Below are 15,413 nucleotides of genomic sequence, written 5' to 3' on the forward strand. Positions count from 1 at the left end.
TTACATGCAAACCAGAAAACAATGGTTTGAGCAAACCATAACCTGCCTGCAAATTAGAATTGGAAACTACCAGTTTGAATGTTGTTTTTCAGTCCAGTGTTGTACAAGCAAACCATGGTATGCCACAAAACCAGAAGTGCAAGAGGAAAACTCATCACGTAAGTGGGGAATGAATGGGACTGAATCAGCACAAGGTTCATTGCATCCTAGCTGAAGAATGGTTGTGCTTGATTAATATTCCAGTAATGTAGTACAAACTTTCAAGATCTATTTTATATCATGCAGCTTTATTTTCATAATAAATAAATGGATCATACTCAGAGTAGACTCACTGAAACCAATGGACTTACACTAGTCATGTCTTTTGATTTAAGTGGGTTTACTCTGAATTTGACTTGGTTGGTTTCAAACTGACTAAGGTGAAAAGGAAAGAATGATATGTCAGTATCAGTAAACACATTTTGCTAGCTCTGCATATTAATTAGAAATCAAACCCACACAGCAGTTTTTGAACAAAGCTATATGCCATTATGCCACAGGAGATTTGGTTGTTTATGTCATAGAAGGGGGCCAGGAAAAACAAACAGAAAACAATGAAGTATTATTTAGACTCAGAGGAATAAAAGCAGTTTAAAAGGACAAGGTCTCTGGAGGACAAGGAAGATGCTCAATTTTGCCAACAGAAAAAGGTTGCCACATTAAGTTAATTATCTCTTGCAGAATCAAGTCATAACACGCTAGTTAACAAAGTCAATTTTAACTGAACACATCTATTTAATAAACCTTAATTAGGGTTTTATACATTAAGAGAATAAATTTTCACTACCTTCACAAATTATAGAGACATGTGAGAATAGATGAGTGCATTCTTTTACATTTAATGACAGTTGTCAAAACCAATTTTATAATAAGTTACTTTAGTCTTTTGGTGTACATAGGCTCACATGCAAGTAAAAACATGATACATTAGTTGTGCCAGAAGTAACATGCTCCTTACAAGTGTTAATTTAAAACAGTTTCTTTGCTTGCTAGGATCTATCCCCATTTTTAAAAGAGAAAAATACTATAGCTTAGAGAAAGTGTCAGAATATGGAAGAAAATGTAGTTATGCATGAATGAATGTGGTGGGGTTTTCTGTTTTATTTTATACCAACAATGACTCCTATTCATCTAAACCAAAGTGCTCATGCCATACTAATTTTAAAGCATCAGACAACAGAGTTTGTTAAACAACCTGCACAATTTGTAAAAGGAAAAAGAGGACTCAAATTAGCAACATAAAGAACAGAAGGTTGAGCCTAAGAGCACAGCTGAATGCGGCTATACTGTGCAATATATTGCTGCACAGAAACCTTACAACTTCTTATCTACCTTTAACACAGCCAAAGGGGAGCTCTGACAAATTGGCTGTCCTGAATGTTTCTGTGGCTGTCACTGATATTCAATGAAAGAATAAGCGAAATAGGTAGGTAACAGCAATTCTTGGGTCATTGTTCATTATTTCTCCTACAAAAGAGCAACCTATCAGACGAAAACAGCTAGTGAACATGGCAATCAGCTTCATGGTTTCATTCAAGACAGGCACAGGTCGGCCTCCAACATCTACTTGGGATTAATTATATTTTTAGCACCCAACTGTTAAGCTGATTCCACCCTTCAAAAAAAGGCAGTTTCATTAAATGGTTTTGCAATATTAGATGCTTGCATGTGCACTATTTAAGAATTCACTTAATTTTTATTTATTCTACCTTGTCCTTCCTCTCACAATATCCCAGGGTGGCTTAGAACAATGATCAAACGCTAACACTAAAAGCAAATTAATTCACACCCCACAATTGGTATGGATGCCTTCCATTTAGACTTTGTAGGAAGGCTGAGTTTCAGAAAGTGGAAGATTCAGAGCTCTTTAATAATAGTCTCAAACAAAGTTGATGACCTTTTTGAATAATTTATCTTATATATTAGCATATGCTATAACAGTTGCTGTCTTCTTTTCTCTACATCAGAGGAAAAAGATATTTTTAGTATTTTGCTATCTTATTCATTCACTGCCAAGAGAGAACATACGTATGGTGATTTACATAAAGAATTCTATTTGGCAAATAAACACTTTGAAAATTATTATGCTGTCAGATGCATCTATACCCAGATAATACATTTGTCTTTCTCAGCTAATATCTGCACCTTTTACACACTTTCCATTAATTAATTTCACTGGAGTTTCTGCGGCAAATTTCCTGATAGATTGCACTCAAAAGTTTCTTTCCTGCAGTTCCTTGCTAAATCATAAAATCAAGGAACTGTACAGCTGGAAGGAATACAAACCTTCATAGAGGTTTTTTTATTTTGCGATAATGATCTAATTTTTGACTTATTTATAGCATTTTTTCCCTCTGTGTGTAGCTTCACCCTCAGTCTCCGCTTTTCCAGACTAAATATACCCAAATCTCTTAACCATACCTCATAAAGGCTTGGTTTCCGGACCCTTGATCATCTTGGCTGCCCTCCCTTCCAGCTTGTCCTTAAATTGCAGCGCCCAGAACTGGACACAGTATTCCAGGTAGGGTGTGACCAAGGCAGAATAGAGTAGGATTTTTACTTCTGTTGATGCATCCTAGAATAATATTAGGGTGTTTTTTTACTGCTACAGCACACTGTTGACTCATGTTTGATCCTTTTCAGATACACTATTAGCAAGTCAGGTGTCCCCCATATTATATTTGTGCAGTTGGTTATTCCTGTCTGATGTTTGTTTCAATGGCAATTCTTTTTGTTAGCCTTGGCTCAGTTCTTCAATCTGTTAATGTCACCCCAATTCTGTCTTCTGCGGCATTAGCTACTCCTCCCAATTTCATCATCTGCAAATTTGATGAGCATCGCCTCAATTTCTTTGTCCAAGTCATTTACAAAGATGTTGAACAAAGGGCCTAGGATTGAACCCTGCAGCAAAACGCTAATTGCCACTTTTTTCCAGGATGACGAGAAACCAGAAAGCGAGTACTCTCTGAGTTTGGTCAATCAACCAGCTACAAATTTACCTAACAGCTACCTTGTCCATCCAAAATTTTACCAGCTTCATCGCAAGAATATCAAAAAGTTTCACTGAAATAAAGATACAGATAAAGATGATATCCTTCCTCCAAAAAGCAACCTTGAGCCTTTCACATTTTCAACTTGTGAGAGATCTGAGAGATGAAAAGAGGTATCTCTAGGAGTTCTGGCTGAGTTCACCGGCAGTCATTGTCTCATTATCAATTTTTAACATCTTCTGCCATACCTATTTTATCAATCTGTGGTATACTGCAAACCTTCTGGATAGGATTGTCACTCTTCCATGCCCTTTCAAGTGACTAGAACACAGTGTGAAGTAAGAAGCAGTATGTGAAAGACTGGATAAAATTTACTATATGAAGTATATCTTATGTTTCTGGAATAAATGGTTTAAAAAAGAGACCTATATCAAGTAATTGGTCACTAGCTAATCAGCTGTTGGACTTAAATACTAGATATTGACTGTGACTGTAGAACTGTAGGAAAAGTTGCAGAACTTCAGCAATTAATTGTGGACCAAGCAAAGTTATTAGATGTGTTTCTGTAGCAGCATTGAAGTGATATGATCTCTCTCTATTTATGGCAAAGCTCCAAGGGGCCACATGCCAGTGGTGGGAAAGGCCAGAGTCAGAAGTGGATGCACAATACAAATAAAGGTTACCTTTGTGCAGCAGATGAGTTTTGACACACACTCTAACACTCCTTGCTATCATCCATCTAGGCAAGCAAGATGCATTGTCAGTGTTCAAAGGCATATTCCATACAAAAACACTTAGGGGAATGTGGAAGATGGCAGTTGAGTGTTATGGCCTGTAGAAAGAGGATGTGGCCTGGGAAGAATCCCAAAGGTCAGACAGAGAAGCCTGGATTTGGCCCTTGGGCTTGATGTTCCACAGCCATTATTTAGATCTATGTGAATGAACCTCAATGAGCCTTGACAAACTTCAGGGTTACTAGCTCCTCCTCCCCCCCCCCCTGTGCAGCCAGGAGAATGACTTTCACAGAGTTTAGTTTCATTTTTAAAGAAACTTGGGGTAATATTATTTTAAACCAGGCATCCTGGATTTAAACTAACTGCATAGTTTCACAGTAAGGCTATTTCATGGTTTATGAAGCTGTAAACTACCTAGACTGTTTTAAACCAGGACCCTCAGGTTTGAATGCAATGCTAAGCAGGGATTCTTAAAAGTGAAACTAAACTTGGCAGAATTTCTTTTCCTGGCTGTGTGAGAGAAGGAGGGAAGAAAGAGGAGCACGCAGGTTTGTGGGTTTGCTTTGGCTCCTTGAGAGTTGTCAACAAAAGCCTAAGACCCTGACCATAATCTTTGACTTCAGAAAAATTTCTGATTCTCTAAAGTTACTATTTCTAAAAAACTTTTTAGTATCAATGCAGAAGGTAAGTTTGCAGTTGGGAGTAATGTTGATAAATAATGTATTTTAGTTGTACATGTTTGCGTTTATCTTGCAACACAAAAATTCAAATACATCCTATTTTGTAAAAAGTAGTAAGACTGATCAATCTACTTACTCCTCTTGTAAAATAAACTCAACGTTTTCTGGGGAAAACTGGCCAGTCACAGGATGCCTAAATGTTGTGGTCTGCTGGTTGTGGCTGAAAGGAAAATCAGAATGTAATTTAATACCAAAGCAAGGACAACTCTGAGAAAATTACAACTTTTCAAAAATATTTGCTCTGACCAGTTGCTGATCTTACAAAGAGATCATATTTCCTGCAGTGCAGCAGGAACGTTAGATCCTTTTATCTCTTTTGTCACAGGCTTATTGAATCTATGAGAGATCTACTATCCCATTTAAGTCCAAAATAAGGACATCATTTGTTACATACACTTCTGATATTTAATAGAAACAAAAAAAGTGTGTTTCTATCATCACCACCAAATGCTTGCTCCCATATTGAACACCGGTTACATTTTTTTTGTACAGGCAGGAGAAACAGAGTCTTGTCTCAAAAAAATAAACAAACATTCCAAGAGATAAATTCTATACCACACACTCAATGTTATGCTGTAGAATCAGTACATAGAAAGTAAACAGCTCTAGCAATAAGAAATGTTGCTGTCAACATTTATTTCCCCAATATAGTTTTGACTTTTACTGAACAAAATTTAAAACTAGCTAAAGCTATTGTACAAATGATCTCCACTGATGAGACTGGTGTGTTACTGACCTATAATGTAATCTCAGGGAAAGTTTGTCAGTGTTCAGTAGTACTGTACATAAGGCTCTCCTATGATTTCATAGCCATTCACAATTGTATTCTTCCTACAAAGATATAACCCTAAAATGATACTTGTGAAGAAGGAATCTCCTAGTCCCTGAGCTGGTATTTTGGCATTTCTTGAACTCTCTGTGGCAGAAAAACTGAAGGGACTTTTGAAAACAATTGGCCTGGCCGCTTATTCTTCAAGGAAAAAAATGGTGAACATCACACCAGCTATCTTTAAGCTCTGGGGCATTCCTAAAGTAGGTCTTTGGATTCTGATCACACTGCCTATTTACATGAAACATGTTTTTTAGACAGCATATGCATGAGCTGTGTGACGGGTATGCAGCCCCTGTGCACAAATGGGAACAAACCAGAAGGCCACAGTTAATCATAGCTGTGCAGCATATAATACAGTGGTACCTCGGGGTGCGAACAGGATCCATTCCGGAGCCCCCTTCGCATCCCGAACAGAACACAAGATGCAACGGCGCGTCGGCACATGTCGCGTTTCACTGCTTCCGCACATGCGCGTGACATCATTTTGAGCGTCTGTGCATGCGCAAGCGGTGAAACCTGGAAGTAACGCGCTCCGTTACTTCTGGGTTGCCGCGGAGCGCAACTCGAACACGCTCAACCCGAAGCACATTCAACTCGAGGTATGACTGTAACTGAGAACTAAGGTCGGTAGTTACTAAACAAGTCAGTTTTAGTAAGCCACCTTTAAACCACAGCTTTATATCCTTGCTGGTCTTGAACAAATTAGCAAGTTCCCCGAGTTAGAACATAACAAGAAGTTCTTCTTGTTCTTCATGGCTTGTTTCTCCGTTCGTGCAACAACAAAGATCGTGAGAGTGCACGGCTCATAGAGATCATCTGAATATATCTAAGAGGGTGACAAAATGCATCCAGAAAAGCTATAAGCAAATAGAAGAAGAAATTAAATATTCAAAGTACGCTATGTAGCTAGCAAAACCTGTTCCGTATCTACTGGAAACAACAACAGTAAAATCCCTCCAAATACCAGCAATGAAGATAGTTCCATCTCCTTAAGAGCTATATTTAAACAGTCTCTAACAATAGCTCTTAAATAAAGCACCAAAAATGGCAATCAGTTCTGCCTAAATTCCTTCACTGGTCCTCAAAATATTTCAATTAGCATCCTATACTTTGAACAGCTATTTAATCTGGTTGAAGTACATTCCAGTAAGATACACCTGGCTTTGGAGGTCAGCTGTTGCTCTTTTCACCAGCAAGCGCTATTCAAATTCTGTCCTTTCCCGTTGGTTAATTATTCCTGCATGGCTCAAGGTTAACTGCTAAATACCTTTTTAACAGGACTCAATAGATTGCTGAGTACGGGGAAGAGAAGACTTGCAACTGGCTGCATATTTCCATGTCTGGGCAGGTTAAATCAGACATAACACAAAACACCTTTTTTCTACACATTCCTACACTTCTCTTTTGTCTGTTAATTAGCTTTCCAGATATATATCAAAAAAGTTCCCATTTGATTTTTTTAAATGCACATAAAAATATGTAATTAGATTCATAATTTTGAGATCTTCCATCCCAGGAGTAGGTACTGTATTGAAGTTATTAAATCACCAGGAGCACACACAAAATATGTGTTGCAAATCTATGCAAACAGTAATTTATAACGTGTTTATCTATTACAACCAAGCTTCAATTATTTTAAACTATAAACTCAAAATTTACAAGGGCTGGGATCCAATATGCTACTTTAGGCAATTCCATTATACTGCCTAAATAAGGTACTTGAGATACTTAATCCCTTCTTCTATTTGCTTATAGCTCTCCTGAATGCCTGGGAAAAGTGAAAGGTGAAAGGAGTTCTCTTATTCATGAAAGAACTACTCTGGATCCAAGTCATTGTCTTCAGTAATATACACAGCCTGATAATATATTAAATATATGGATAAATTATAGGTATCTTTGACAAAGTACTGGCTACTGTAATATAGTAATAATGTATTGATGAGCAATACTGGATTGATCAGCTGTTTAACTGATCCAGTTGAATGTCTAATCTGATGAACTTGCATATCTGGCTTAATTTTTAGACCTTAAATTATAAAATGCAGGTTCAATCCCCAGCATCTCCAGATAGGGCTGAAGAGTACCCTATCTGAAATCCCGGAGAGCTGCTGCCTGCATGGCATGACCCAAAGAGATGATACCCTTAGAGGTCTCATCCTGAAAAGTTTGCCCTGCTGCTAGGCACTCTGACACCCACAGTGGCATTTCCTATTGTCCCCGAACAAAATGCCAGCCAGAACGCTCCTAAGGAAGCACCCAGAACTAGCTCAGTTGATTAAATCAATAGTGTCACTTCCCTTCATACCTGTCAGGGAACTGACATCGGAGCGAGAGGCGAAGGGGAGGCTCCCAGATGATGCTGGCGAAGGACCCAGCAGTAGGGGGAGAAACAGCTCAGTAGAGGGGGAAGCCAATCAGCGCAACACCAGGGATAAAGGGGGGCAGACGGGGGAATTGGAGAGAGGGCTCCAGGACTCTTCACTGGACATCAGTGAGGAGAGCCCAGGTCCTCCGCTACCCACGCCTTCCCTGTGCAGAAGACTCCCGCGCAGTGAGAGGAGGAGGAGACTGGGTGTCAAACAACTTTTATGTTGGATGAGGTTCAAGAAACGCCCACTGACGGATTCTGCCAGTGACTGAGGCAGCCACGATGAGAAGGGGCTTTGCAGTCAGAAAGGTTTAACAAGGCAAATTAACCGAGAAAGGCACCAGTTTACGCAGGAGTAACTCATACTCATTACAATACCCACTCTTGAGCTGTCAGAAAAGTTCCCACTGCATTTAAAGTGCCATTAGTTCTCAGCAGGGCAGATGTTTCAAGACCATGGGGGGGGGGAATACAAGGGAACAGTCTGCCACGCCAGCTCAGATGCTACAGCCTCTGCCCCTCAGCATCAAAGAGGCACCAAAAGAGTTGCAAGCTGTGCCTTTCCCCACCCCCACCCAAAACAGTAGCCAGAGCTTTCCCAACGACTAGCTCAAGTGTTGCTGGCCAGGAAATTAAGGGTTAGTGTCATGTCCCATTTCTCCTCTGACTAGCATTTTTTCTTGGCTATATGAGAGATGATGCCACTGCAGTAGAAAAAGGTGAGGAGAATAACATGCTGCAATGAATAGTCGTCATGCTAGCTATAGCACCATGTTTGATGGAATTGAGCAGAATAAAAAATGGGAGAAATTTAAAACTCTTCCCTATACAGTATTGTATTATTTAGCATTTATTTACAGAGAACTCTGCAAATTAGGTAATATTTCAGCATTCTCTTGATTTAAATCATCATCTCACATTACGTGAAGGTTAATTTATCAGACACTGAAACACGTACTTTGTTTCATATCTACTATAAAAATGAAAAAAATGCTATAAACAAAGAACACTGATTGCTTTGGTATATGACTCCAGCACTGCTTTGTTTGTAAGAAATATTTTCCACAACACGATAATTCAGCACTTTGATTAACCACCAGCAACGTAAAGTCTAGAAATCTAGACTTTAGGGAAAAAACATCAGCAAAACTTTAGGGAAAAAACATCTTCAAGCTAGATCACACCAATAAGTTTTTCTTTCCCAACTGAGAAAAATGATTTCATTGGCTTAAAATTTAAGATAACTTAATGGAGTTCACAGAAGTGACGTTCCCCTTCTCTCTTCCCTACAGCAGCCCCCCCATGCCCCACCCCACATTCTTACAGAAGGCCTCCCCATTGTCCAAGGAGGATTTTTGAGGAATGCAAGTGACTGTTGGGGAGGGGAAGGGGGAAACATTATTGCCACGACTTTCCCTAGGTTAACTTACGCTAGGATCCAAGTCAGTAAGTTTTTGAGTGCACTATACAGCACATTAACAACAACAACAACAACAACAACAATTTATTTATACCCTGCCCATTTGGCTGGGTTTCCCCAGCCACTCTGGGCGGCTCCCAACAGAATATGAAGAAGAAGAAGAAGAAGAAACAGCAAACATTAAAAACTTCCCTAAACATGTTATCTCAAAGAGTTGTCAGTTTATTTTGCTTATTTTTTTCAAAAAAATTATACACTGCTTGTTTAAAAAACCCTCAAAGTGGTTTACAAAAGATAAAATAGTAAAATCAAGAAAAATTCCCAACCTTCCTTTAAAACATAGAAAAGTTAAAAGTACTAAAACAGACTGAAATGACCTCAACTTTCTAAGCATCTGGGAAGGGTTTTCTAAACAGGAATGCACCAAAAAGAGCACAGTGAAGGCGCCTGCTTGATCTCAATAGGCAGAGTCCAGTTTAGTTCCCAGTCACATCAAAGACATGAGGTGTGGGTTGTCAAAATAGTCACCTTCCTTTTTCTTCTTAATCAGCCAGCATTTAATAGTGCATTCCTGTGCATACCGACCTCAGAAGAAAGCCTCATTAGTTCAATGGGGCTTATTCCCAGCTAAGCATGTAGAGCAGAGCTTTCCAAACTTTTCATATTGGTGACACACTTTTTAGATGTGCATCATTTTGTGACACAGTAATTTAGTTTTACTAGCAAACAGGAGCTTAAACTAACCCCTTTCCAGCCCCGGGAGGAGCACAGGGAGCATTCATGCAACACACCTACACACTGCAGCTGACGCACTGTTTGGAAAGCACTGATGTAGAAGACTAGGGGTGCTTAGTTTACCATATATTAGCATGGAGAAACAACACCTCATACTAGCATAAGCTTTTATATTTTACTATCCCCATATTTATTTACTTAGACAATTTAAATACCATTTAACATAAAAGAACAGTTTTCCTGCAGAGGAGGAAACGAGTCCAGAATGAGCTGTCATGGCTCACTTGCTTCACTGGCATGAAGTGGAATCTTTCAGAGGGGTTTCCTGAATGCTGGAGAACCTCACTCACCAGATTCACTTCCTGCCAGCTCCATTGCTGGTCAAGAGCTGGAGTTCTTTTTCCAACCATCCAGGGAGCAATGGAAGGTACACATAGGGCCTTATAATTTACATTCCCTCCCCTCTGCAGAAAAGCAAGTCCAAAGTAAGTCCAAAAGTTTGCTTTACAAGAAAAAGTAATCAGCTTTTCTGTTAGTTTTTCTCAGTTAAAAGAATGGGATCAAGGAGATTCATGAGCTTTGCAGATCTAATCAACTGGACTTTTCCTGCTATGGGGTAACCGCTTGTTTCCAGCTTCCTTGTTCTGAACAACATCTACAAAGGCAAAAATGAAAACCAGTCTCTACCATTCTGCCTGGATCTGGCTTTGCAAAATAGACATTTAACTTATAGAATCCTGTAACTGCACAAGTACATGATATTTCCTTCAGACCACCCTAGGATAAAAACAGTCTGGTTTATTAGCCACATTTTCCCCACCAATTTTTAAAATGGAATCTTTAATAACAAACAAGTTACAGAAAAGGAAATGATAGAAAAATTAGTTTTAAAAAGGTAAGTTGTCGTAATTGCCAATAAAGAAGTATAGGTTATAGCTACGTTATTTACATACCAAGAGGGAAAGGATGTATGGCCTATAATTACAAAGGCTTTCATGGACTAAATTAAAACAATTCCAATGAGAAGATAGAAAATAACCTTGAACTGTACTAAATCCCCACGCTCTCATAGACTCGTGATACTTCTTGCATTGTACATTTGCATGCCATATGATTATCCCCTAAGCACAAACCTAATTTTCCATGTTATCACATTATGGGGTTGTCGGTTTAAACCCTCCATGCCTTTCATGCTCAAAAGCTTTGTTGTGCTCATGCTGGTGGCAAACAGGTATCGTTGGGGTTTTATGTAAGGAATTGAGGAAGCCCCCACTCATTGCTTAACAGGTTGAAATATATGTATTAAATAATGATTGTTAAGACCCATGCGAGATGGTGGAAGCTGAAAACTGTTTTCATGAGGTTCTGAATATTTTAAAGGAACCAGCTGTGGGTGCAAGTGTAGGAAGTTAATTAAAACTCAGCTTGATGGGTTAGGTTTTCCAAAGGTAGTATTCTTGTTAGAGCTACAGAATAGTGCCTTTGTCTATCATAAGGAGCTAATCAAAAGAAATGAAGCAAAGGGAACTCCCTGAAGTTTCTTCACTCTCCTTACTTCAGAGACCTGAAGGAAGTCTTCCTTCTTTCTCTTGAGCTAGCACTAATAATTTTGGGGAGTTTAATTTTCAAAGGAAAAAGTTGCTGTTTCTGAGAAGACAGAAGCAGTTATTGAAAGCCACAAAAATGCTTTCCAGAATGGAAAATTCACAGGATGAAAAGTCGCAGCATAGCAAATGCTTTGTCAAGAAAGGAAACACTGGATAGCACAAAGCACCACAGATCACTTACTTTAAAGTGTAGTTATCACAAACTGCCTTGAGTAGGGCAGTTTTGCACCAGTGACTATTCCTCTCCCCTGCTGCAGCATCCCAACACCTGAAATTCCTAACTTTCCAGTCCTCTGCCCCAGAAGAGTTATGATCATGGTCACTACAATAATATATCTCCTTTTTTGGAAAGCATAGTGTCTGGTGGTTTCTCAGTAGCATGGATGAGTGCAAAGTCAAAGACTGGGATGGAATTCGTGTCAGTCTACTACAACTGCATTCTGTATATATGTTTTGAAATAATCCATCAACGGAATAATTAGCATAGTCTAGATCTCAACTATTGGATCAGCACAATGTTGGGGAGTTGTAAAGAGAACATTGTTTGCGAGCAGTTTTCCATGGAAAGTGGATTAGAGCTGGATGGCTCTACTTTATTTGCCAGGATTATAATACCATTTTAGTTATTTGTATGACTATTTAAAAAAATAAACCTTAGAATTTGGCTATCAGACCATACTTTCTGGACACTGTGGTTGTTAAATGAGAGAAACTTATTTTCATGGAAGAAATACAACAAAAGATATATCCCTTACCCTGGATTTGCAAAACAAAACACCATTTACTACGCAGAACCACTTAGTTCACAACCAGCTCCAAGAGTTTTATTAACCAGCCAAGTGTCATATGTCAACGTTTTAGTGACTGATTAAATGTGTGTGTATGCGCGCGCGTGCATGAATGAATGAATGAGGAAAACATTTAAGAAATGAAGTCTATTGGCTTGAAGATGGTTGAGCTCAGTAGTATGGCCAGTTTTTGATTACCGGTACCTCCTCTCTGTGAATGCAAGTATTGCTGCCTAGTTTCAGTCTCTCAGTGAATCGTTTCTGGCTCTATAGTCTCCTCTTGTGATGTTTTTGCCTTTCAGATGGTGCCCACTGCTTCTGTCGCAACGAACAACCTAAAATAGGGCAGGCTCTACCACTGCAGAAGTGTTATCAGTACTGGAATTTCCAGTAGCATATTAATGTTGTTAATAGTCTAAGGATAGTATTTTGAGGGGTTCCAGGATATTAAGATGAACAACTTGCCTTCAAATACTTGACCAAGTTGGGTTACTCTTTGACATATTTCGTGATGGATATCACTCCAGTTGATGCCATAAAAGAAGATATACAATACAGTAATTGTAAGATTTTCTATTTATTAGTATAAAGCAAATGAACCTGGCTTTGATAGACACTTATCAAACTGGCAGGTGGTTTCTATCAGCACCAGTTGGGAATAAACTGTGGTATTTTAAAAGTTATTTATTGAGCATACTTTGCACTGTCAGCTGTATTATGCCAGTTTTTGTCATCTTCAGTATCAAGCAGTGATAGGGAAGCTTGATAATATACCAGACAAACAAATTTAAGCTCAACTATAAATATAGCCCATGAGCTGGAAGGCTTCTGTACTAGTCAGGGGGCAAAAGCTCATCATGAGTTTTTTTGTGAACTCCATATGTTTAGTAGTGGAAAATAGCTTATAGCCTTGCATAACTATCCGCCTTCTCTGTGTTTTCAACTATAGCCCTAAATTTACTAGAATTATACAATTGTGTCAGGAAGTTTTTATATTAATTGCTTATTAATCTTTATTGGTTTAGTAAGACTATTCACATTAAGTATACTTAATTAATTATACTCAATTACGGGTAAGATAGTCAAATGCCTTTCAGATATATTCTTCTGACTGCAATCACTTCTAATAACAGCTTAAATGTCATAAGCATTCTTAACAAAAGGAAAGGTAGCCCATCATTTTGACATACTAAGAGCTTTGATGAATATATATGCATATTCTTAACTCAAGAAGTCTTACGTGTTTTCATGAACCTATTAGTGCCTGTGTTAAAAATGCAGGAAACTTTTATTGTGAATGCAGAAGAAGATATAAATCACAGCAAGATTAAGGCATGTGCAGCCTTGATGGTCTGATATCCTGATTTGTTAACTAACTCTTATTTGCAGAAACCACAGTCTCTGATATTCAGATTAAACAGAAAATGAATTTGTTTTAAACAGTGAACAGATCTTTCACAGGTAAGTCCTTCTCTTAACAAACCACGCAATTAGTGAGCTGGTTCATAGGAACAGGGAAAAACCTCAGTGAAGCTCCCCTACTCCTGCACAGCTGGGAGAATAACTTCTTAGTGTTTGCTTTCAGATTCACAGAATACTAGCCTATAAATATTTATAATCCAGAAATTATGGATCCAGAATAAAAAATAAATAGAAGCTGAGTTGTTGTGTGAAACTTCACCTAAGAGGCAGAATGGCAATGCTTGCCTGTTTTTCCAGTTTGTGAAATAGAAACACTACAAATGTATATGAAATACAAAGGGTCTTTGCTTCTTTACCTTGATCATTTTTTAAAAAAAGCATGCACTGACTACAATTTGGTACAGTTTTCAAGTGGCAGATGTGACCAATGGGGAACTAGATGGCCCTGATGCAGATCATGCAACATTAACGACAATTTCTTATATTGTGTTTTCACCTATCCAACATTGTTGTATTAATGGCCTTTCCAGAAAAAGTACTGTATGTATACTTGAGAGCACAAGTACTGAAAACATAGAGCACGGAACTCTAAACAAAATTAAGTTTCACTAAATAGTCTTTCAAATATATTCTAGAAATATCAAGTAAATTCTACACCTGCAAAAGTTCCTGAACGTTAACATTTCCTAAAATTAGCAGATGTTTAAATTCATGTGCACTCTGATCACACTTTAGTAGAAATATTCATCGTGTTCACTGAATACAATTAACATAACACAGTTTAATCCTATATATATTTGTAAAATACTCAAACTCAACAATGAAATTAAAGAAAAAAGAAAAGGAAAACCACTATGCACGAGTCATTAGCTATGAATTCCAACTTCAGTAAGTACCAGAAGGTGGAAAAGTAGATAGAAATCAGTTCTGTTAGAAAGGTGAATGATCTATGACAAGGACTGCTCTGCTGCCCAGGAAGACTCTCCTGCGTGAGTGCCTGAGGGCCCTGCTCTTGCCACTTACCATCTGGCTTGGGGCGGGGCCTGGGGCCTCACAAGGACTGCTCTGCTGCCCAGGAAGACTCCCCTGTGGTGAGTGCCTGAGGGCCCTGCTCTTGCCACTTACCATCTGGCTTGGGGCGGGGCCTGGGGCCTCACAAGGACTGCTCTGCTGCCCAGGAAGACTCCCCTGTGGTGAGTGCCTGAGGGCCCTGCTCTTGCCACTTACCATCTGGCTTGGGGCGGGGCCTGGGGCCTCACAAGGACTGCTCTGCTGCCCAGGAAGACTCCCTGTGGTGAGTGCCTGAGGGCCCTGCTCTTGCCACTTACCATCTGGCTTGGGGCGGGGCTTGGGGCCTCACAAGGACTGCTCTGTTGCCCAGGAAGACTCCCTGTGGTGAGTGCCTGAGGGCCCTGCTCTTGCCACTTACCATCTGGCTTGGGGCGGGGCCTGGGGCCTCACAAGGACTGCTCTGCTGCCCAGGAAGACTCCCCTGTGGTGAGTGCCTGAGGGCCCTGCTCTTGCCACTTACCATCTGGCTTGGGGCGGGGCCTGGGGCCTCACAAGGACTGCTCTGCTGCCCAGGAAGACTCTCCTGCGTGAGTGCCTGAGGGCCCTGCTCTTGCCACTTACCATCTGGCGTGGGGCGGGGCCTGGGGCCTCACAAGGACTGCTCTGCTGCCCAGGAAGACTCTCCTGCGTGAGTGCCTGAGGGCCCTGCTCCTTCTTGCCACTTACC

At 39.6% G+C, this 15,413-nt stretch overlaps 1 protein-coding gene across 1 annotated transcript in view; it reads right to left on the bottom strand.

Annotated features, from left to right (window-relative positions):
• The window catches only part of PLEKHA7 (pleckstrin homology domain containing A7), a 162,756-nt gene that overhangs the window by 81,060 nt on the left and 66,283 nt on the right, over positions 1-15,413 (bottom strand). The window contains exon 4 of the mRNA XM_082195815.1: positions 4,580-4,663. Within this exon, the coding sequence (XP_082051941.1) occupies positions 4,580-4,663 (84 nt within the window). The remainder of the gene's footprint in view (positions 1-4,579; positions 4,664-15,413) is intronic.

This window comes from Podarcis vaucheri, assembly GCF_965113315.1.
Source record: "Podarcis vaucheri genome assembly, chromosome: 1".
Taxonomy (NCBI): domain Eukaryota; kingdom Metazoa; phylum Chordata; class Lepidosauria; order Squamata; family Lacertidae; genus Podarcis; species Podarcis vaucheri.